This window comes from Pongo abelii, chromosome 15 (assembly GCF_028885655.2).
Source record: "Pongo abelii isolate AG06213 chromosome 15, NHGRI_mPonAbe1-v2.0_pri, whole genome shotgun sequence".
Classification (NCBI taxonomy): Eukaryota; Metazoa; Chordata; class Mammalia; order Primates; family Hominidae; genus Pongo; species Pongo abelii.
Genome location: NC_072000.2, coordinates 63418085 through 63441311, shown reverse-complemented (window position 1 = coordinate 63441311; position 23227 = coordinate 63418085). Strand labels below are relative to the sequence as shown.

The window sequence follows — 23227 nt, the reverse complement described above, 5'->3', positions numbered from 1 at the left end:
TTCCTTCCTGCCAGGTCAGAGTGCTCTCTAAATACCTTTGACTGGGCTGCAGCCATAGAACTTCTAGGAGGTGGAATTGATCAATTAATCATCCTCTTACCTGAGCTTCCATGCGAGCTCGACGTTCTTCTTCCTCCTTTTTCTTTCTCATATTTTCGTTTTCTTGTTTGGCTTCTGACACAGCTTGAAGAAATTGATCAAAAATGCCAAAGAACTCATCTGGTTGTATTTTGCCAGCCTCTTCCCCAAAGTGCTTCACTGCTTTAGTAAACTAGGAAAAAGACAGTTTTAAGAAGTCAATGTTTCATGAGAATTCCATAATCAAATATAAATAACTTTAGAAAGACTAAAGCCCAGATTGAGTCAAACATAAGTTTTGTTTGCTCATTTATTTTTATTTATGTTTTTTGGAGATGGAGTTTCACCATCACCCAGGCTGGAGTGCAGTGGCATGATCCCAGCTCACTGCAACCTCTGCCTCTTGGGTTCAAGCGATTCTCCAGCCTCAACCTCCCAAGTAGCTGGGATTACAGGCACATACCACCATGCCTGGTTAATTTTTGTATTTTTAGTAGAGTCAGGATTTTACCATGTTGGCCAGGCTGGTCTCAAACTCCTGACCTCAGGTGATCTGCCCAGCTTGGCCTCCCAAAGTGCTGGGATTACAGGTGTGAGCCACCACACCCGGCATCTTTTTGTTTTGAGATGGGGTCTTACATGTTGCCCAGGCTGGAATGCATATGTTATTAGTTTTTTTTTTTTTCAAATAGATGGGGTCTTACATGTTACCCAGGCTGGAGTTTGGTGGCTATTCAAAGGTATGATCACAGCAAAATACAGCCTCAAAGTCCTGGGCAATCCTTCCTCTTAAGCCTCAGGAGTAGCTGGGACTATAGGCATGTGCCACTGCACCCAGCTGAGTCAAATATAACTGATGGATTTTAGTGAGCCTATATTTATCTTCAGCTGCTGAACATGTCTATTAATCATTTCTAAAGTAAAAATTGTAATACTCCTCAGCTTTTGAAACCATTTATTCCTGTCTACCTCATTTGAGCTTAACATGTATGATGACCTCCTATGACTTTTTATTAACAGTAGTAAAAACAAAATATTGTAGGGCACAGCACCCTAGACATAAAACTAATAGCAAACTCAGCAGGCGGAGGGAAACCTGTACTTTTAACTTTCCTTTGAAGTAGTTTAATATCATTTACTGGTGCCATATGGTCAATATAGAAAGCAAATGGGAGCCAGTGCCTCTTAGCTGCTTTTCCCAATCATAAATAATGCTGCTATTGTTCAGATATTTTCAGGGTCTCAATGAGAAAACAGCAATTGAGTATGGAATCTTTAATGCAACCCAAAGTGTATGACTGAGAATACAATTTTATTCCAAATTCTTTGCTTTAGAACCCCTTTCAACGCCAATCTTTAAAAAAATTTTTTTTTTTTTTTTTTTAAAGATATGGGGTATTGCAATGTTACATTGCCCAGGCTGGACCCAAACACCTAGGCACAAGTGAGCCTCCTGCCACAGCCTCCTGAGTAGCTGGGACTATAGGTACATTCCACCATGCTCCAGTGTCTGTCTTTTCAAATGGCCAAAATGCAAAATACCAAGAAATTTTTAAAGTTAGATAAAAATATATGTATACAGTAACAATAGTATGCCCAGTCTCTTGTATGTTTTCAATAGTCTTAGCATTATTATAACTACCCAAATAATATTCAATGTCAAATTGTTTGTTAAAATTATACTTCCTTCTGTAAGGATCTAATGCTATTACTCCTAAGCTACTAAGGATAGTGTTCCTAGCTTCAAAGTCAAATACATTTTTCCCTACGCCCAATCAACTACTTAACATTTTCCAGATTTTAAGTTTTCTTCATATTTAGACCATGCTGTGTTTATGCAGTGCCCCCAAACAGCTTATAATTGGTTTTATTTTTATTGCTTTACTTGCCTTTGTTACATTGTTAGGTTCTTCTGATCTCTCATACTATCTACCTTAAATATTTTCAACATTTATTTTTAAATAAAACAAGTATTGGCTTATATTTATATATATTTTAGTTACTATTTCATATCTTTAAACTTGTAATAAAAGTGTCCTTTTTACCATTTCTGTCTTCACTGAGGAGTTGTTTTCAATGTTTTACTTATTTGGAAATATTCTATTAGAAACGAGTTCTTTGGGCAAAAACATAACATTCTTCAGACGCCATATATAGTGCTCTAGCTTGCTCCATGGTTTTATACGCTAACTTATAAAAGTTCTGGTATGAACAAAATAGCAACAGACAGTCTACAATTGGATTTCTAAAACATTCAAGTTCACGTACTTCAAGCCATCCCGAGTGATCTTTTTATCAAGTAATTCTAGTGATCATGACGTCATGTATATCAAAATCTTAGAAATCTAAAGAAAACCGGGCCCAGATTAAAGCTCCACCCCCTACACACACACACACCCCAGTCAGTGTGCAAGGGGGAAATTTACCAAGTCTTTATGTTCTGCTAGAAGATCTTCAACATCAGAGAAGCGTGACGCTGGCTACTGTGATGAACAAGCTGACAACAGCCAGTTCACACACAAAAATGTTGGAGCCCCTTGATGAAGTAGGTGCTATAGTGCTCAGATGGGATATCAGAACAGGGGGAGTCTCTTCCTTTCTGAAGCACAAACTCTAAAGTGGCGAGGCATACATAAAACATGGATGGGGGCTTTCACAGTGGAGGTCTGAATGGTGGTTGCTGACATCAGTTGACCGATTTCCACTGTGGGATATCAGAGGTTGGACCTCTGACAGCAGCCATTTGAACATATATTGCCATTTATTTTATAAGGTTAGAGAGAAGGTTTAATGCTGAGATTAGCTAATGCATGTGAACAGCCTACTTCTGAACTTTAACTGGTATGTGTGTACATTTACATAAACAATCATCCATACCTACAACCAAACAGGTGACCAGAGAAAAGTTTCGAAACAAAAGACTCAAGTAAAAGAGTGTTGTGGCAACTGAGAGATGGGTAGAGTAAAAGAAGCAATGGGGTGGGGAAGAATGTTAATATCATTTATAAAGGACGAGAAGAGGAGAGAAAAAGAGAGACTGTGTACATGTCTTGTATATGAATGTGAATGCATTTTGGAAGAGGAAACAACCTGAGATAGGAGTGAGGTGAAGCTGAGGAGCTAAGAGGTCGTGGTTGTTAACCAACAAAAATTTCTCTTCTAAGGGAACACAAAATGTGAAATAGCAGAAATCATAAAAATAAATGTCTTACTAAAAAAAAAATACCTCTTGTAATGAGACTGTAAATTAAAATACATCTCTTTTAGCAAGTTCTGCTGGAGATTTATACAGGTAGTATCCTGTCCTCCAAGGCTGTATCTCAGATGAGCATATTACAACATAGAGGTAATTTAGGCACATGGCTTTAGTAACACCTGATTGCACATTTGATTCTGCCCCTGGTTTTCATCATCTACTCTTTTCTGGTTCCCAGAGATAAGTACTTCAAGCCAATTTCAACCAAGAGAAAACTGTCAAAGTATTTGCTGGTCTTATACCATTCAGAGCCTTCAAGGTCTTGCTAACCTAAAGGCAAGATAGGCCAGTCAGACAAAAAGGGTGTGTTGAGATTAATCACAGTCTTGGAAATGAAAATACACCTATGTCATACAAAACAATGGAATCTGGAAAGTAATTATCTACTACTTTATTTCCTGCACCACGAAGTTTGGATCTCACTCCTGCTATTTCCCGTACAGAATAATAACTGAAAGTATCACACTGAAGCCCAGCCCGGTCAAACAACACTCAGTGCACAAGGGGGAAACTTACCAGGTCTTTAGCTTCTGCTAGAAGGTCTTCAACATCAGAGAAGCTGAAGCTGGCTACTGTGATGAACTGGCTGACAACAGACACAAACTTATCTCCGGGATGTGGGGGCTGAGACTTCTGATATTCCAGCTCCTTAAACACAGGAAATGAATAATGTCAATGCAGGCTTCAAATACAGACATGAGACACACCTTGTCTCATATTTCACATGCCTCAAATTTAATAAATCAGAATGGCAAACACATCAAAACTTGTTCTAAAACATTTTGTTGTACTCTAGTGCCCCTGCCCTTCCTCCCCCCATGCCAAGGCCATGCCCATGTGCACATGCATATTTGCAAACAGCAGTTTACCAACAATCTAAGCACTTGATCTATGTGATTTCTCTTTCAGGCTTTAGGAAGCAAGCAGATTTGCATTTGGATAAACTTAATAGAAGTAAGTTAAACAAATAATGGGGGCAAACTGAATTCTAAGGATTTGTGAGTGAAAACGAGACTCTGCTTGTCAATATTCCATGCTTAGAATTCTGGTGCCTTGATTTTTTTCTTTCCCTCTCAGCCAAGTCTATTTACTTCTTAAACTGTGGGATATGGGGTCAGTAGAATTTTGGCTGTAGCATTTGGCACCATAATCTTCTACCATTTTTCTCTTGTCTATACCATATTGGTTTATGTGAACAGGCCTGTAGGGGAATTAGTCTCTTGTTAATTATCCATATTCCCCATTATCACAGCAATGAATGCAGATGATTCAAATCTAACGTTAATAGTTAATTTAATCATTGCCACATGCACATTCTTATTTAAAGCTCACAACATCCCTATAAGTGAGGGATCACTATTCCCATTATACAAACACATAAATTAAGGTTTGGAGGGATATATTACTTGCCCTGAAGTAGTGCTGACCAGTGACAGAGCCAGAATTTGAACTCAGGCCTGCCTGACTCCAGAGTCTTGGTAATAACTATGTTGTATACCAATTGACTTAAACTGGATTTTCCCTTATTTTCTTGCACTGGCAGAGATCTTCACAAGCAGGAGCGTAGTCGTCACAGTTTATGGGTTCTGACTCAGCTCTACCACTGATTTGGTTCTTAACCGTGCCATGTTGCTCTGGGCCTCAGTTTATTGATTTTTTTTTTTTTTGTAAGAGGGCAATATCCACATCATCACTACATTCAAATGAAATAACAAGTGAAAACTCATCAATTATGGAGCTGGCACTGATTGGAAGAAATTGCCATGATTCCAGTACTTTAGCCTGGAAAGTGAGTGTATCTGTTCAGTGTGGGGAAGGGAAAGGCATTTGAAAGTGTTTCATTAATGTATAATTTCATAAATATTCATCTTTGATACCTTCAAACAATATAATTTGTGTAAAGCACAATTAGAACACACATATTTGGCCAGGCGAAGCTCTGCCTCCCACTATTTTCTTACAATACTATATCACCTCCAAGGGTAAGGGAGGCTTCTATAGCCCCTCTCCTATAAAAAGTGTGGTACAGTGTATATGACCCAAGGGATAGAGTGATTTCAGCAAAACTATCCTTTAATAAAGCAACAACACAAAATTTCCCCAGAAGCCCCCACCCCAGGCCTTGCTCTGACCTGGCTCAGAAGCAGGGGTCAGAGCCAGGCTTTAGGGCCATCATAATGACCATGGACCCTCTGGGGCTGGGAGAAAAAGTTCAATCAGTAGATTTTTTTTTTTAATACTGCCCCCTACTCCCTACATTTAAAAAAAAAAAAAAAAAAGGAAAAAAAAAACCTCACATGCTCCTTAATTTATTGAAAACAAAAAATTAGACATTGTGACTTTAATTTTTATTAGAGGTATGTCTTTAATTAATTCAACTACTTTCTATGGCAGTTTTGTGATTAAAAAAAGAAAAGAAGGGAAAGTTTCTCACAGCATTACTGATAAATGATCTGAAAGATACTTACTTATGAGAGGCACCTTTCCAAGCTGCCTGCAAATCCGTCTCCTTCACCCAGAGCAGGCCCGAGCTATGTCTGCTCTGAGCACAGTCACCAGGGACGCTACTCTGCCAGCCTGTTCTCATCCCAGCCCCTCTCTCGCTGGCAGCTGCATCTGCAGAGTACCCGCAGGGCATTGCGCCAACAGGCACGTTTCATCCTACCAGGTCCAGTCTGCCAGCCTGACTGGTTTTCCTTCCTCAGAAGCCTGGGCCCAGGTTGTCTTGTATGCCTGGGATAACCTCCCTCTATGCACCTAAGTTTACCCCACCCTCTTAAGCCATAGCTCAAACAACTTCTTTTCCAAAAGAGAAGCTTCCTCTAATAGGGGCTAATTGTTCCTCATGCCTCCAAAGCACCCTCAACCCGCTGCCTTCCTTAAGGCACCTCTTTAATCACTCTTGCTTATCTGGATGCGCCCAGGCTGAGGGAAGTGGCTGCTCGATTATTGCAACACCTGGAGGACAAGGATTCTGAGTCATTGTGACCCTCAGCTAGAGCATGTACTACAGTGTCTGCTTAGTAAATACTCCCCAAAGGATCAAGTCAAAAACAACAGAGAAGTTCTATTGCTCTACTGAAAGTGAACACCATATATTAGCAGCATTTGGAAACTGAGAGCGTCCCTGAAGATCATCTAGCCCAGCCCACTCATCCTGATGAATCCTGCCTTACAGATAAATTGGTGGCACGCTAGGTCCAGTTTCCAGTTCCTGCTGCAGTGACTCACCCACGACCCCTGCTGCCTGCAATCAAGTTGCCAGGCTGAACATAACCTGCCTTTGCTTCTTGTGGTGGTGGTTCTTTTATTTTTTAATCAATAAATGTTTATCCTGGGCATACCACATGCCAAGACAACTCATCTGCTGAAAACCACCAGCACTAGGGATAGTGAAGAGACCAGGAATTAGAACAACAACAACAAAAATACTCACTGTCTCTACTGCTTTCAAGCCACTTCTCAAGGTACTTATTTCTTTGTCCAGCTCAGTCATGCTGTTGTAAATAGCAATGTTTTAGCAATCAACATGTAACTTACACATATTAAATATAAGATGGGTTTAAATATTTCATGCTTGGAAGTCCATACTAGTTTAATTTAAATGTTTAAAATTCCCTTCCATGCTCAGATCTCAAAGAAAGACAACAGTATTTTAAACTCATGAAATGTAGGTATAAAATTATGTTTGTTTTCTGTAGCCAGCAGGTATATTTTACAGGTTAAAAATAGCAGAATAGAAATATCTTCCATCTGTACAAAAATATTTTATGTTTTAAACTCAAAAAAATCTCACTTCAGCAAATTACTCCATGTAGAAATAAATCTCTTGCCATACTTGGCTCCCTTTGAAAACAAAGAAAACAAGTTCATCTGCAATCATGTTCACATTGTACTCTGTATAATCAGTGTTCTGCTTTTCACTAAGGCCCCAATAATATGAATATTACAAGGTAATGGCTTAAGTTGAAATCAAAAATGATTTTTCTTAAAGTTGTATTAACTAGTTTTTATTTTCATCTTTTTTTTAATAGAGAAAGGTTCTTGGGCTTCTCCCATACACAACACTTTCTATTTCATGGCTTTTAAACATTAGAGATTGAAACTTAATTCTCCCAGATAATTTACAACATATAAAGAAACTCACCAATACTTCATTTAATTTCATGCCTTATATAGTATATTTCCACCAGATTCCATGAACAGAGGGAAAAAATGAGCCTGCTCATTATACTTTTCAAATTCACTGCAAAAAGATGCAGTTTATGTTTTTAAAAAAGAGCCAAAAGAGGGAGGAAAAAACAGCAAGGAAAATTGCCTGCTTCTCAGTCTCTGAAACATGGTGTGAAGTTTGTGGTAAAAGTTTGGCAACTTTCCATTTTATTTTTAGTTTCTTCATTTGCATAAAGACTGCTTCCCATTAAAGAGCCGCCTTGGTTTCTGGGAGTATGTGTGCATATGTGAAAATTATTAGCAATGTTCTGACACTTAGGTCTTCTATTTGCTTAGCCATGCATCTTTATTTAACTAAGGTGCTCCTACTTGTATTGAAAACACCTGCCCTTTAAAAGTATGAAAATTAAAAATTGCATGCAGTATTCCAAAGAAGCTAGAACAAACATATATTCAAAACCCTGTAATACATTTGAGTGATTTGGATGAGATTCAAACTTTATTTCATACAATGTTCAGGGGAAAACAAATAGAAGGACTGACTTCATGCAGTGCAAACTACCTCAATGGCTAACACACAATCCAAGTGATTTAAGAAACTAACACTCACTGTAAGTACTTACTTTACTTTCGCAGCTTGAGGAATATCTCGCAATTCTTCATTTAGATTGAGAACACTAGGGTACTTATTTTCCACAATAGTGATGAGATAGTGCAAAAGGGTAATGTTTCTACAATTGAAGAAGGGAAGAGTATTAAACATTCAAATTATTTTCATTTAAACTACATAAATATATGAATAGTTAATATCTGCATATGATTTATATGCTCAAATGGTAGAACCCACAATAATGCTATATTACCTGCATTAACTTCAAAATTTGGAGGGTCATGATTCTCAAGAGACAGGAATAATGGGAGAGCCTCCATGGGGATTACATAGATATATGTCAAAAAGAAGCACACAATTTCTAAAAAGGTAAGAATTACATTTTTGGCCCATAATGAGCATCTTTCAAAATCTGGGTAATGTGATGGGTGATCTAAGTGAATCTGAACCACTGCCAGTGGAGATAAGCTCAAGTTTACCTTCCCAGTGGATCCACCCTAAAATGGGGTGTGCCCTGCAGGTTTGTAACCAGTAGGCTTGGGTGGAGTGGAGTGGAGTGGAGTGGGGTGGGGTGGAGAGTGAGGGATGTTTATTCCACTGAAAAGGGCAGCTATTCTTAAGTCTAAAGTACAGAGCAGCAACTCACTGATGACAATTATAGATACTTTTTTTTTTTTTTTTTTCGAGATGGAGTCTCTGTTGCCCATGCTGGAGTGCAGTGGTGCAATCTCAGCTCACTGCAACCTCCGCTTCCTGGGTTCAAGTGATTATCCTGCCTCAGCCTCCCGAGTAGCTGGGATTACAGGCGCCAGCCACCATGCCCAGCTAATTTTCGTATTTTCAGTAGAGACAGGGTTTCACCATGTTGGTCAGGTTGGTCTCCAACTCCTGACCTCAGGTGATCCACCCCGCCTCGGCCTCCCAAAGTGCTGGGATTATAGGTGTGAGCCACTGTGTCTGGCCTATTGATAGTTTTTAATAAGGTTTCACCCAAAGGGTGGTCAGAAAGTTAGAAAGCCCCCTTTCTCAGGGCTGAACCTGGAAGTGGGCCATAACTGCCACCATGTGATATCCTTGCAGCCCTGAATCCACTTCCTAATTTAGCAACACTTCAGCTCCTAACTGCATAACTCTTAGTAGTTAAAACAGTTGGTTGTGCCAGCTCCCTCTCTGGTGGTGACAGGGCTGAACTCGGACTGACCTGGATGGAAAAGGCCAGCACGTAGGATAACAGTATCTATTAGGCAACACTGTGTTGGTCTGATCCCATTGTCACTGACTGCTACACATTACAATCACCTGGACTCCAGATGCCTGGGCTAACCCCAGAGATTCATTTAATTGGAATGAGGTGGAGTCAGGCATGGGCATTCTTTAAAACTCTCTGTTGATTTTATCAAGCAGCCAGGATCAAGAACTACTTATCTGTTGAAGTTAGAATTAGGAGGGTAAAAATACATTCCTTTAAAACACATTTCCATAATTTAGGCAGTTTGCTAATTCACAATGCTAAACCCCAGTACTCCAACTCACCTCTAACCAAAATGAATCAGAGTTTTCAAACAATTTTCTTTACCCTTGCATTTCATAGAAACAATGCAATCCTATAAATCCTTATTTTTCTCACTCTCAGTCTCTCAATAATTAGAAAACAATTGCCCACCAAAGCAAAACAGTGGCCAACAATTTTGGCCACTTATTTTTCATATGTTCAGTTGCATCCTTCCATTTCATTTTTTTTTTTTTCTCTTTTGAGATGGAGTCTCGCTCTGTCACCCAGGCTGGAGTGCAGTGGTGTGATCTTGGCTCACTGCAACCTCTGCCTTCTGGGTTCAAGCGATTCTCCTGCTCCAGCCTCCTGAGTAGCTGGGACTACAAGCGCATGACACTACGCCTGGATAACTTTTTCTATTTGTAGTAGAGACGAGGTTTCACCGTGTTAGCCAGGATGGTCTCCATCTCCTGACCTCATGATCCTCCGGCCTTGACCTCCCAAAGTGCTGGGATTACAGGTGTGAGCCACTGCACCCAGCCTCTATTTCAATTTTGCTCTTCACAGAACCTACCTGTCGTCTGCCCATGTGATTCTTACCTAAGGGGTACAAGGAGTGAGCAAAATGCCAGCCACCATCACAAGAAAGAGTGAGGCTATTTTTTTTCACTTTTTAGAAGAAACGCTTTGCTATTGAGAGACACTTCAATTAATTTCATTAACCATACACATCTTTCTTGCTATAGAAAGGTTTAAAACCACGTCTGATCTTCATTTGTTTGCAGTCCAAATAATACCTCATTTGACTAAATGCAAATTCTTAAAAGGAACAACAACAGCCACACATTTGATTCTTCCCTGCTCATTACCAGTAACTGAGCCTTCAATGCTGAGTGAATGCACCCTTCCTGCTGACTGTCCCACCACCTACACTATCTGATTAGATTCAACTGAACAACGTTCATGGGTGGCGGCTTACAGGCAAAGCACTTTGCTAGGCGTGCAGGTGTATAAGGCGTGGGCGCTGCATTTGGGGACCAAATATTAAAGGCAGAAAAAAAAGAGGAAAAAGAAAGATCAGAAATAGCTGCAGATTGTTTTGAAAAGGCTTGTACTTTATATAAATTCTGTAGTAACCTCAGTAAATAAGCAGATAATCATGTAAGTGCCAGGTTATTGGTAAGTATTGGGGATGGGTGATTGCTTTTGTGTGTGTACAGTTGAAGAGAATGCCCTTTCTTAAAAAGGTACCTGGCTCTTTAGACACAAATAAGATCTGCCATTCCCTACTACAGCCTCCAAATAAGATCCTTCTGTTGCTAATAGAGCTGTGGATGGACCAACAACACAGGTGTCAAATACCTGTAAGCCCGAATACCTTGCTTGTTGTAACCACAGGCAAGCTGAATGAGCCACTTGACCCTGAGTCAGTTTCTTACCTGACAACAGGTGACAACAGTTATTTGGCTTGTGTACTTCACAGGCTAGTGGGACAATCAAATGTGAAAGTGCTCTGAAAAGGATCAAGTGTTTACATTAAAAATAAGGTGGCAGGGCTATAACAACAGCTGCTCTTCATTAATCTATCTCTACACGATGCAAAAACAATAAATTAACACATTGCTTATTTCTTCTTGTATGGATTTAAGGTTGCCAGAATACTATGCTTCACGAACCCTATAGAAAATATAGGGTAAAAGCCCCTATTAGTTAGAAATAATTAGGGTGAACAGCCCATATTTCTAAAAAGAATTTGGGTATGAAGAAGCTTACCTTAGAAACAATTGTGCAAGTTCCTTTGAAGTCAGTGAGAACCTCAGAGAAACAAAGCTCTCAAGGAAACTCAAGTTAATATGCCTAATGACCCTACCCTGTTAATGACACAAGAACGTTTTCACGTCTTGGTGTCTTTAATGAGAATCTGTTCACCTAAAATGCAGCATTGAACACTTCCTAGGAAGCATTTTAATGAGACCTACAATGAGCAACTAAGTATCAATAGCCAAAATGCATTTATACATAAGTTTTTAATATAGTTGCTACCTCCACTGTATAAATAAAAACATAACCTAAAAACCCCAAAAGCTTCATATTCTAACACAAACTATCAGTTTTCTTCTTTTCTGTGGAACACAGTTTCCTGTAGAGGGGTCATGGGGAGATGTCAAGTGCTGGTAACATTCTGTCCTTGATCTGGGTGCTGGTTATGCAGGTGTGTTTAATTTGTGAAAAATCATCAAGCCCAACATTTGTGATGACTGACCTCGTCTTAGTATATTATAATAAAAAGTTTACAAAAAAATAATTTTTAAAAAAGGCAGGACAAAACAAAAACAACAGCAAAACTTAAAACAGATGATGTTCCTGTGGACCAAAAATGGATGAAGGATAATTGGTCCAACAGGAATGTGGGAGATGCCTGCGGTCATGAGAGAGGTTTAGAGAAGAGTCAGCGTCAGAGAAGGGAAGAAAGTAGTGAGAAAGAGAAGTTCCAGCTGAAGAATGCAGTGTCATGAAGGCTGAGGAGGACCAGAGAGGCATAAATCTGAGCCTGGACCTACACACCTGGCTCCCTCAAGTGTTGGAAGATCTCATACTTACTTGTCGATGCTGGATTTTGTGTCAGCAATTTTGTTTAGGCTAGATATCTTGAATCCATATGCATTCCCTCTTTGACCTTTATTCATATAATTTCCAAATGCCAAAACCACCTCCAGCAACTGCTTGAGGGCACCACTCCTAAACACCTCTTCTGAGCCAGAACGAATTGCTTCAAAACAAAACACACAAAAACATGATTACCAAGTGTTTCGTTGTTTGAAATCAAGATGTTTCAGTGATACCCATTCTAAATTCACACACTTAATAACAGATATTGAAGATATAAGACTGAGTTATTGGGTTACTGAGAGCACTTTCAAAACACTTACACCAGAAGCAAAGAACAAGGGAGAGCCAACTCAAGTTGTTACCAACACCCATAGACAGCTGCAAAATCCTATCCTTTCTCAGGCCTTTCTTGGCTGACTCATCAGTCATAAGCACTGAGGAATATCTAGAATAGCAATCCCATCTCCAAGATTTCTTTACAAACACTTACTTGTCTGGTGTGAGTCAGGTTAACAGGAGTATTGATCAATTCCACTGACAGAAAACTAGTTAAATGTGTTACATGTTATAGCTTGCAGGTGTCATAACAGGGATCAGAGCTTAGGCAGATGCCTGATTCCAGCCTGCGTTCCGTGGCTGTGCTCTTCAGTTGCCTTGCCCACATTTCAAACATTTACAAGTTTTAAAAATCAAACCATACAACAGCCTCAAATCTTCCCTTTAAAAAATCTACTAAGGCTCTGTTGTGAGGAAGCTAATTACAGGTTTAATGCTACTGGCAGTGAGATTAACTCCTCACCAACACCCTGGTAGTCAAAAGCCCAACCCTGTAGAGGAGCCCAGGAGGCGTGCTGTGAGCTCCGAGACTAGGGCAGTGCATCAAGCACTGACCTTAAGTAATCAACCCTCAGAATTTTAAAAGATTTTGAGCCAAAAAATAAAAAATCACCAGGCCAGGCGCAGTGGCTCACGCCTGTAATCCCAGCACTTTGGGAGGCCGAGGTGGGCAGATCACGAGGTCAGGAGATCGAGACCATCCTGGCTAACACAGCGAAACCCCGTCTCTACTAAAAGTACAAAAAATTAGCCAGGCGTGGTGGCGGGCACCTGTAGTCCCAGCTACCCAGGAAGCTGAGGCAGGAGAATGGCATGAACCCAGGAGGCGGAGCTTGCAGTGAGCCAAGATCGCGCCACTGCACTCCAGCCTGGGCAACTGCGCAAGACTCCGTCACAAAAAATAAAAAAATCACCAAGGGGATCTTGTTTACTATATACACTTGGATTGCACTTTTAAATGGGTTGTAATGATGAACATCATTTCCAATCTAGGCAGCTTGACTTTACCTTCCACTTTAGGTTTCACTTCTGCCACACGCTCTGCAAACTTCTTTTTGAAGTACAGCGATTGCAACCTTTGCTGATAGTGATTAATTCTGTAAGAGCAAACATGTACTAATTGATATTCATTTAATATATCTAGGTTCACTTAATAACAGATATGGAAGTGGAGGTACCTAGAAGCACCTCCCCCAATACCCACCCACTCCCCTGACACACATACATTAGTTGTTCTCATGGACAGGAACACAAGACATTAAGCCAGCTTTGCCTGGAGAGCCCATTTTGGTCTGACCTACAGGGGCTATTTGGCCAACTGCAGCAGAGTCCTTAGCGCCAATCAAGGCAACTGCTAAAAGAAAGTGGGAGCCTGCTGCTGCTGCTGTTGACTGAAGCCCATCTCTCTTCCCTCAGAGTCCCAGGAACTCTTTTGAGCATAGAAGAGATAAAAGGGAATGAAAATGTAAAGAACACCCTACTGCAAATAAAGGACAGTTCCCTACACTTCTCCCAAATTCCAAATTTCTTAACTTTCCATTTTACTTTCCAAAGTAAAAACTGGTCTCCAACATCCGCTTCCCACATTGTCCTCTCCTCACTCCCATCTGCAAACCTCCCTCTGTCTTCACAGTGAGCACCCTCTCTGCTCCCCTAAAGGAGAAAGCTGTGCCCTGAGGTTCACTGAGAGTTTCAGGACCACTGGTCCTTCTCTAATGCGGAATCCATTTTCTAGGCCTGAGATAGCAGATCGACTTAGCTCATATGCCAAACTCAATTACGAAGCTGTGGCTGCCTCAAGGCTTTCTGGAGAAGGGTTCAGAGAGCTTGCCAAGGCTCCGGGGGAAGAGTGCCATGATTGATTAGTGATGTCTGCATGTGTCATGATCTGACATCTAGGCCCTGGTTGTTCAGTTATGTGGGCTTGAGGCTGATATTGTCAGAGTCTGTCCATATATATATATACATATTTTCTTTTTTTTTCTGTTTTACAACCACCTTGCCATGCTAAGCTACTTGGAAGTATGAGACAGTATCCCAAGAAATCAAACTGGTGAGGAGAATGATACTGACTGGAATCAAGAAAAGTTATTACTTGATAAGGCCAAAGGGGCCCAGAAATAGAGATAATTAGAAAAAAACCCTCACCCTGGCTCATCCATAGGCAAGAACTGACATAAACAGAACAATCAAATTCCACATCACTCAGACTTGAGAAGATTTTTAGAATGAAAAAGCTTTCAAGTTAAGCCAGGTTAATTAGCCCAAACAATTCAACATGAATTGAAAATTCATGAAGCTTAGAAAGGGAAGGGACATCTTCACATTCCAAGCATTTTCAAACTCACCGGCTCATCTCAAAAAGGAACCTATCAGCCTTGGCCATCCGATCCAGTTCGTGTTTATGTTCCTCCAATAGGTCAATGTCACTTTTTTCAGGAACAAATTTCAAGAGCTGAAAAGTACACATGAATATTATAACTGAGGTTTATCACTTAAATCCATGTAGTAATTTTTCACCCTTTCAGTTAATTTGTCCCAAGATAAAATGTTAACTCTTGTTGAATGTATAAGCTCTGCTCACAGGTTAAGATACAATAGAAATGATTAAATCTTTTCATTTTTACTTGAAAGTAGTTAAATGGGTATAAGATTCATTCCTGGCACCTTTCTGTTCTCTACTGCCTCTCAAATCAGAATTGTGGGAGTTCTCTACTGGAACCTCTTTTTCACAGACCACTAGAAGGACCTTAGAGAGTCAATGCTCTCATCAGAAGATGATACAACTGAGGGTCAGGGAGAGTAAGCCACTCACCCAGGATTACAAAGCAAGTTTGGGTAGTGATTAGAAATAGAACCTAGGTCTCCTGACTCCCAGCTCTATGCCTTTTTCTGTTACATCGTGCTGGAATGAATAATTCCATTTGTAGTTTCCATTCCATTTTCTTATTTTTCTGGTTTATCTAATTCAATCTTTTTTTTTTCCCCTTCCATGTAGAGCTGGGTGAGAGGAACACAGTGGGATTTGATGTTTTTAATTTCGTATTTTATTTTGAAGGAAGAAATGAGCATGGGATGTGGAAGATATAGTAACAATATTTAAAACTGAAACAGTGATTCTGTACGTGTCTGATTTCCTTTCAAGGTACACACGTTTTGGATGTGTATGCAAGACCTGCGGACTCATGCTGTTTTCTCGATCAAATGCCCTTAACTTTTTTTTTTTTTAAACATTGACCTTCTTGACTTTGAGGCTCTCCCCAGAATTTGATGCTGGAATTAGATGATCCATTTAGTAGGTTTTCAAATGTTTGTTGGATTTAACCGAGGGACCTCAGAAAAGGCAGTTAGTCTGGATGTCATCAGCAGAGAGAGGGAATTGGAATTACAGGCAGGTGTTGTGTGAGGCTGGAATACATTCCAGGCAGAGTGTATACTATGTGCCGGGGTCTGGAACGGGCAGTACAGCACTTATGCAGGTGGAAGGGCAGTGGTAACATCAGTGGGAGAGGGCAGGGCAGGGTAGGCAAAGGTAGGGAGTAGCAAGGCCTTATAAGAAGTCCTGTCTTTACTTTGAGGGCACTGGGACATACCTTAAAAATCTCATGTAGGAGAGTGAGTTTACATTTTTTTAAAAAATCACCATGCTTGCAGGATGGAAAAAGAATTAGAAGAGATTAAAAATGAGAGGGGGTCATGATTAGATATTGGTATAGTAAGTAATCTAGGTGAGAGATGACGGTGGCCTGGAGAGGGTGGAGCTAGTGGACAGATTCTAGAGCTATTTATGAGACTAAAATGGAACTGGCCTGACTTGATGGATTGTGGTATATGAGGGAGGAAGAGTCAAAGATGACGCCTGGGCTTCTGGCTTAGGCAACAATGTAACAGGGAACATGAATTGAAGGAAGAGAAGGCTGGAGGTAGGGTGGGTCGGGATGGGGAGGAGAAGGTGAGTTTAATGTTCAAAATGTTTGCATGGAACCAAGTAATGATTTCTAGTAGGCAGTTGGACAAATGGGTCTGAAGCCCTAGGAAGATGTGTTTGGAAGCTGAAGCATGGCATTGGTTTTAACAGGTAGGTTACTGAAGGCGTGGGTGTCAGTGAGATTAGGAGAGGTGCCATCAAGAGAAAAAAAGCAGGGCTGAAGAGAACCAGCATTCAAGGGGCCAGGACAAGAAAAGGAAAAACCTTCAAAAGGAGGCCAAGGAGATGCAGCCAGAGAGGCTGCGTGGCTCACAGGGCCATGGGAAGACAGCATTTCAGCATGCAGCCATGGGTGCCAACACCCCCAAGAAACTAAGAAAAGTGAGGGCCCCGCAGTGTCCCCTGGCTCCGGCAACAGGGAAGTTGCAAGTGCCCCTAAGAAGAGCTCTAGGGAGGGGAGGAGGACAGAGTGGTACCCACTGCAGCAGAGTGGGTAGAAAGTGAGCGTGGATGGCTTTCAAGGCTCTGGCTGCGTCAGAGAGAAGACAGTAGCTAGATGGGGATGTGGAGTCTTGAGAGGGGCATGTGCATAAGACGTGTGTGTGTGTGTGTAAGGGGCGGGTCCATGAGGGTGGGCATGCAGGGGGTGTGTGCACACTGTGTGTGTAGGTGTGTGTGTTTAGGGTGTGTATGTGTGGTATATGTGTGTAGAGGCTGTATGTAGGAGTGTGTTTATGTGCTAAAGGCTGACACTTGAATGAGCTGAGAGTAGAGAGGGCGAGGTTGCAGATCTAGAGAAGGGGGCAGTCAATCCAGCTGGGGTCCTGACTAGAAGGAAGGAATGGGGCCAGAGCGAAGGGAAGGGACATCCCCTCCATCCTAATGGGACGGAAGTGGGGGAAGACAGAAGTAGATGCCAGGGAGTTCATAGGTCTGGGGGCCTGATAGCTTCTAGGCATTTCTGTTCCTGAGTTCAAACGGTGACACTGTTCAGGATGTATCTTGTTCTTTCTCAGTGCAGGCAAGTAAGGGAGGAAGGCAAGAAGAAGGGAAGAAAAAGAGAGAGGAAAGCATCACCCCAGCCTCCCTCAGCTTGGATTTTTACCCATTGGGCAAGGAAACTGAGTTCTAGCCTCAGGGATCCTTTCACTAATTTGCTCAGTCCCCTCTCTCCCTGCAAACTTGTGCTGAGCCCACTTGTCCCCTGTTCAGAATAACACAGTCACTACATCTCTTTTGTTACCTAAAAGCGCACAGTAGGAGCCACACCCCAAAAACTCAGTCCCCTCTCAAAGGAGAGTTGTGTAAAGGACTGCGTGGGTAGTTTTAAGAGAGGATCGGGAGTCAGGCAAATATCTGGGAATAAGGACAAAGATATGTGTTCCAAGAAAGAAGAGCGTATAGCTCTCATCTGAGATCAGAGCTCAGCAGCTGCAGGCAGCAAGAGAGGAGGGGATGAAAGCAGCCACCAGGCACATCCTAAATTGGAGTAAGGAAATGCTGGCATCAACACTTGTCTGGGAAGAGTGTTGTATAGAGGAAACGGAAGTAAAGAACAAATAGTAAAATGGAGAGGAAAAGAAAGAGCGTGGGAGATGACCAGAGAGCAAGACACACACAGAATTATCAGGACAGGCCAGGTCAAAAAATATCCTACTTGGCCAGATCCTGCTTCAGTAGACTGGTTTTCTTTCTTGCATTTATTTGAAGTACACTCTATTTGCACTGCAGGCCCTTTTGGCAAGATTTTGAAATCCTTTCCCTCAAGGAGGAATTTTGCTGCATGCAATTCCACAGTAAACAGATTTTGTGGAATTTTAAAACATACGACCTTGTCAATAGGAGCTGAAGGCAGGAGGACTAAAGTGGCTTTACACATAGTCCTTCACTTTGGGTTAGCACATTGGGTGCAGCAACTCAAAGGCAGGGTCACCTGGGAGAGGCAGAGCACTGCCTAGAGCTCCACTGTCCCAGAGCAAAGACTCTGTGTGACTGGTCTACAGCAAGGGAGGGAAGGGTATGTGAAGGAGCTAGAAAATGCTCTCAAAATAAATTTTGGGTTAAGGACATACTTTTAAACTGTTCATACACAGAGCACCCCAAGAGACTTGAGAACATAATCATTAACTATTTTGATAATTAAATAAAACCTTTAAAGGACAGCATGAAGAGTTTTTCCATGGCAAATGTGAGGGATTTCCCCCAGGACTATTCCAGCCGCAGAGGTTGCAGGGAGGGGGCAGGTCCATTAGGGAGTGACTCTACAAACATCATTCCTCCCTGCATGGTGTGTGAGACCTTCGAGGACATCAGTGAGAACCATGGAAAACACACTTGCAGACAGACAGGCACTCTACCTAGAGCAACTTCACCACTCAGGATTACTGTTAACAACACAAAATACCCTTATTCTCTGCTTTTGGAGCAGGGCACACCTACAGATGCAACCTGGAGTTCAGTCTAGAATCATAGTTGCTTGTGCCCACAGCTGACCTTAGGCAGACCTGACTCTAACAAACGTGGACTTATTGACCAAAACCACTCAAAATGTGAGCCCATCCCCAAAACAATGAGACAGAAGGATGGAACAATCTTATAGCATTCTGAGACTATCACCACAGAGCACAGAAAAGTTAAGGCCCAGACCAAGGGGCAGGGGGCAGAGACAGGTGAAAATCCCTAGAATATGTGCGAGATCAACAACATTGTTATTTGGGGACAACTAGACAAAGATGCCAAACAGCCCATGACCCCAGTTGGAGGGGCTACAAAGAAATGCTATAGAAATACTGGCTGCTTGGTCATGGATAATAAAAATTATATCAAGATACCATGGGCAAAGATGTATACTGACTGGGTGTAAATCCCATTCTTGCTACTCCTGGCATTTAAATTTACTGCTATTTATGACACAACAGGGTGCTGTACAATGTACAGAGGTTAAGACTTAGCCCCAAGACATTTACAACCTGCCTTGTGACACATATGTGTATTTAGATACAGATGACAGTGTTAGGGGTTTAAAGGTCATTTTCATGGTTGTGGGTCTGGTGACCAAGACACAAATTATATTTAGAGTTTAGTAATGAATCAGTTTTTGTAGTATGGTTTGCAATCTCACAGTGCTAGTGAGATTCTCGATATTCCTGTGAAACACAGATTTTCTTCTAGAGCTAGATTTATATGATTTACTGAGGTATATGACTTAATTGCAGCTTGAGGGATGCTGTGGGTCCCAGGCATTTGACAAACTTGATCTTCTTTCTCACCCATCAGTTTGGGAGGCAATGAGAGAATAAGGTCATTAAGTTTCCTAACAGAGTCACATGGGAACTTGGTTCAGCCTCCTCAATTCATAGATGAGGAAATGATCCACTAGCAACAACCGGATGTTCTCAACATCCCTCTCCCTGTTGATGGTCGCTTTTCACTTCTGCTCTGAGATACATCTGGTAGCTCACCTGTTCCAACATGTCTTTGGGCAGATCTTCCTGTTCGTCCATTGTTAGAATTGCCCGTTTGATTTCATCATTGGATAATTTCAACCTGGAGAAAGAATATTTTGTTATTAACCATATTGGTTTGAGTATTAAAATTTAACATAATTCATTTTGCTACCCCAGCTGCTGATTTTCAAGTACTTTTTTCTCAAAATCTCTCAGTGAAAGCTTATTTCCTGACAATATTGCACCTAAAAATAGGACTTTAAAACTGCTTTAACATTCTTTCAGGGCTTTGTAATGCTCTGCTGACACAGAGGACAAAGCTGCTATGTTCTATGATTTAGTTTCCTTAAGCAAGGGATTGGAAGATTAGAATTAGGGAAAATACCCATACACAATTGTTTTCTTTCACATTTAGGATCCATGAATTGCAGGCGGGAGGACAGAATTAAGTTTCTGACCTGTTTATATGTCAGGAGTGTTTAAAATTTGCTATCAAGTAAAGAATGGATTTTGAGAAGTTTAGAAACTACATGTTATTGTTAAAAAGTTGAGCAACAGATAATATGCAAAGTAAAATCTGCAAGTACTTCATAGTTAAGGCATTTTTTTAATAGATGGAGAAACTGGGGCCCAGAATGGCCAAGTGATTTGTCCAAGGTCAAACATAAAAAACGACAGTAACCACAAACCCACGACTCTTGATTGCTAATCTCAAACTCTTTATGCAAATATTCCTTATCTAGTTAATGTCTCATAGGGAAGGATTTAAGCAAAAATACAAATCTGTTTTCTCTTTTTCTGTGTACCATCAACATAAATGATTTACTAATTTAATCAGGAATATGTGTCTTGATTGTCAGAACAACAAAGTATTGACTGTAAGATATAAAATATAATGTTAAAATGTATTTTTATTAGATATAACAATAGTCTTACCCAGGGGAAAAAATCTTGATCACATTATTAGCTGCAACAAGAGACTCACTCCTTTGTTTAATTTGTAAGCATTAGACCCAGACTTTTCCTTTTCTTTGATAGAAATGGGGTCTCACTATGCTGCCCAGGTTGGTCTTGAATTCCTGGCCTCAAGTAATCCTCCCACCTTAGCCTCCCAAAGTGCTGGGATTACAGGCGTGAGCCACCATGCCTGGTCTGGACTTATTTTTAAAATCTTACTTCCTTACAACCTATAACTAATGTGGCATATTAACATGACTTGATTTGTTCTTTTAGTCTATGCTCTTGAAAAAGCATCATACTTAGGACTGGAGATAAAGATGTAAACACACAAATATAGAGCAAGATGTACATATGTCACATGCAACTTTTGAAGCAGGGGCTTTGGTGTGAGACAGGCTGGGCTCCAGTCCTGTCTCCGATACTTCCTGGTCAGTGTGACTAGAGCAAAAAATTTTTTATAAAGCCTCAGTTTCCTCATCTGTAAAACAAGGATAGTAATAACTACATAACTGCATCCCTCCAGGCCCCACCCGCCCCCCAAAAAAAGGGATTGTGTTTGTATGTGTGCACATGAGGATTAAGCAAATGAATGCACGTAAAGTGCTTAGCAAAGTTCCTGGCCATAGAAAGAACACAATAAACTATATGTACGTTCTACAAGGCAGACTTTTTTATACTAGAAAAACAAAGTAGCAGTACCTTTGTATCCTTAATGGTCATATGCAGCTAAGAACCCATTAAACAGTGCTTAGTATGGTAATTATGATCACTTTCCAAAGCACTGTCATACCCACTATTTCACCAGTGTTTCCTCTCTGTGTATGACACCCATGAGGCCTGGGAGTACTAAGAAGGAAATAGAAGATGAGGTCCTTATTTTAACAGTGATTACAGTCATTGGGAGAACCAGATGATAAGCCGAAATCCTCAAGACACAAAGGTGTGTAAAGCACACACTCACCCATGGGCTTGCAGATGAAGATGAGGGCTGAACAAGTGAAAGCGCGCACTCAAAGGCAGCGAAGGAGAAGAGAAGCCCCAGGTGAAGCTGGATGAGGCACCCCACCAAGGATGCCTCTGGCTTGTCTTTTTCTCTAGATCTGGGACCTGATTATGTTAAAACCATCCACCTTGCTATTTAAACTGAATGTTATTTCATGTGCCGTTAAGTAGGGAAGAGAAGGAAAAAATTTGGGAATCCTACTGTACTAATACCATTCTCTTCATGTTCTCAAACCCAAATAAAGCATCTAGGCAAAATGCAAAATTGTTTAAGCTAACAAATAAGGCCCGTTCTATCACCTCATCAGAGCTGTGGTGCCATTATAACCCCTACGCCGTTACAGCAGCCCTTGCCCTGGCAGACTTCTTCAGATGGTTTTTGTCACTCTTGGGACAATCATTGCCTCATGAACATGTTCCCAGAATATCGTGTTAGAAAATTCCCCCTACTTAAATGGAACAATTTAGCTAAGTTGGCATGGGTAAAGTATACAACAGGGAAAAACCGACTCGCAGCATCAGGGCCTCAACTGGGTAGCCTTAGACTCCAGGACACTAGAGACCCTTGAGTCAATTTAAGTCCAAACACCATTGTGTGGCCATGCAAGGCCAAGGAATAGTAACAATAGGGAGGGCTGAAACTGCCACTAATGAAAACCAACTGGCTGTGAAAACATCTATAATCCCGAGGAGAGCTCTGCTTATAAGAAAAAAAAAAAATTAGTTCTGTGTCCTTTTCACACCGAGTTGAAGAAACCATTTTATGGTGTAGTTCTGCTGAGTCCTTCTGTTTTGCATTTAAAAGAAAAGGAGTTGAAAATCAGAGTGAGAACAATACTTGAAGTATCAGATTTGCATTTCATTAGCTCCCCATATGGAGCACAGAACTTCTTGCTTTTGAAATTGTATGTATTTATGCTCCTCACCCCCAGAGGCTGTCTGGACTAAACACTAGCTCTAATTCAAAACAATTTTGGTTTCTCTTAATGTGGCCCACAAAGAGACTGGAGACTTTAATGGCTAGCACTTAAGAAAATCTACCTGTCAACATAATGCCATGCATGCAGCCTGTTGGATCAAAGAAACCCTAGCTTAAGGGAAAGGGGAGAAAGGTACCCCGCCCTCAGGGATGGTTCTATAGGTTGCAGAGTTCTTAGTATCATCTGTCATCCACAGAATCAGTCTCTAATCTCTGTAATTAATTGCTTTTAAAGCTTGGCAGTGTTCGGAAGTGCTAGAGGGGGGCAACTTTTGAGATATCTACTCCAACTTTCTTTACAAGGCAGGAAACAAACCAGCCATCTTAAAACAGTATTCAACTCCAGGTTGCTCTACT

The 23227-nt window shown here is 41.0% G+C and overlaps 1 protein-coding gene across 4 annotated transcripts in view; it reads right to left on the bottom strand.

Annotated features, from left to right (window-relative positions):
- Nucleotides 1-23227, bottom strand: part of DAAM1 (dishevelled associated activator of morphogenesis 1) — a 181074-nt gene that overhangs the window by 3682 nt on the left and 154165 nt on the right. For all 4 annotated transcript variants that reach the window (XM_054530691.2, XM_002824803.5, XM_054530692.2 and 1 more), the window contains 8 exons: nucleotides 19945-20029; nucleotides 14904-15010; nucleotides 13564-13652; nucleotides 12211-12379; nucleotides 8131-8238; nucleotides 6771-6831; nucleotides 3851-3982; nucleotides 101-271 (listed from right to left, as the gene is read on the bottom strand). In XM_054530691.2, coding sequence (XP_054386666.1) covers nucleotides 101-271; nucleotides 3851-3982; nucleotides 6771-6831; nucleotides 8131-8238; nucleotides 12211-12379; nucleotides 13564-13652; nucleotides 14904-15010; nucleotides 19945-20029 — 922 coding nt within the window. The remainder of the gene's footprint in view (nucleotides 1-100; nucleotides 272-3850; nucleotides 3983-6770; nucleotides 6832-8130; nucleotides 8239-12210; nucleotides 12380-13563; nucleotides 13653-14903; nucleotides 15011-19944; nucleotides 20030-23227) is intronic.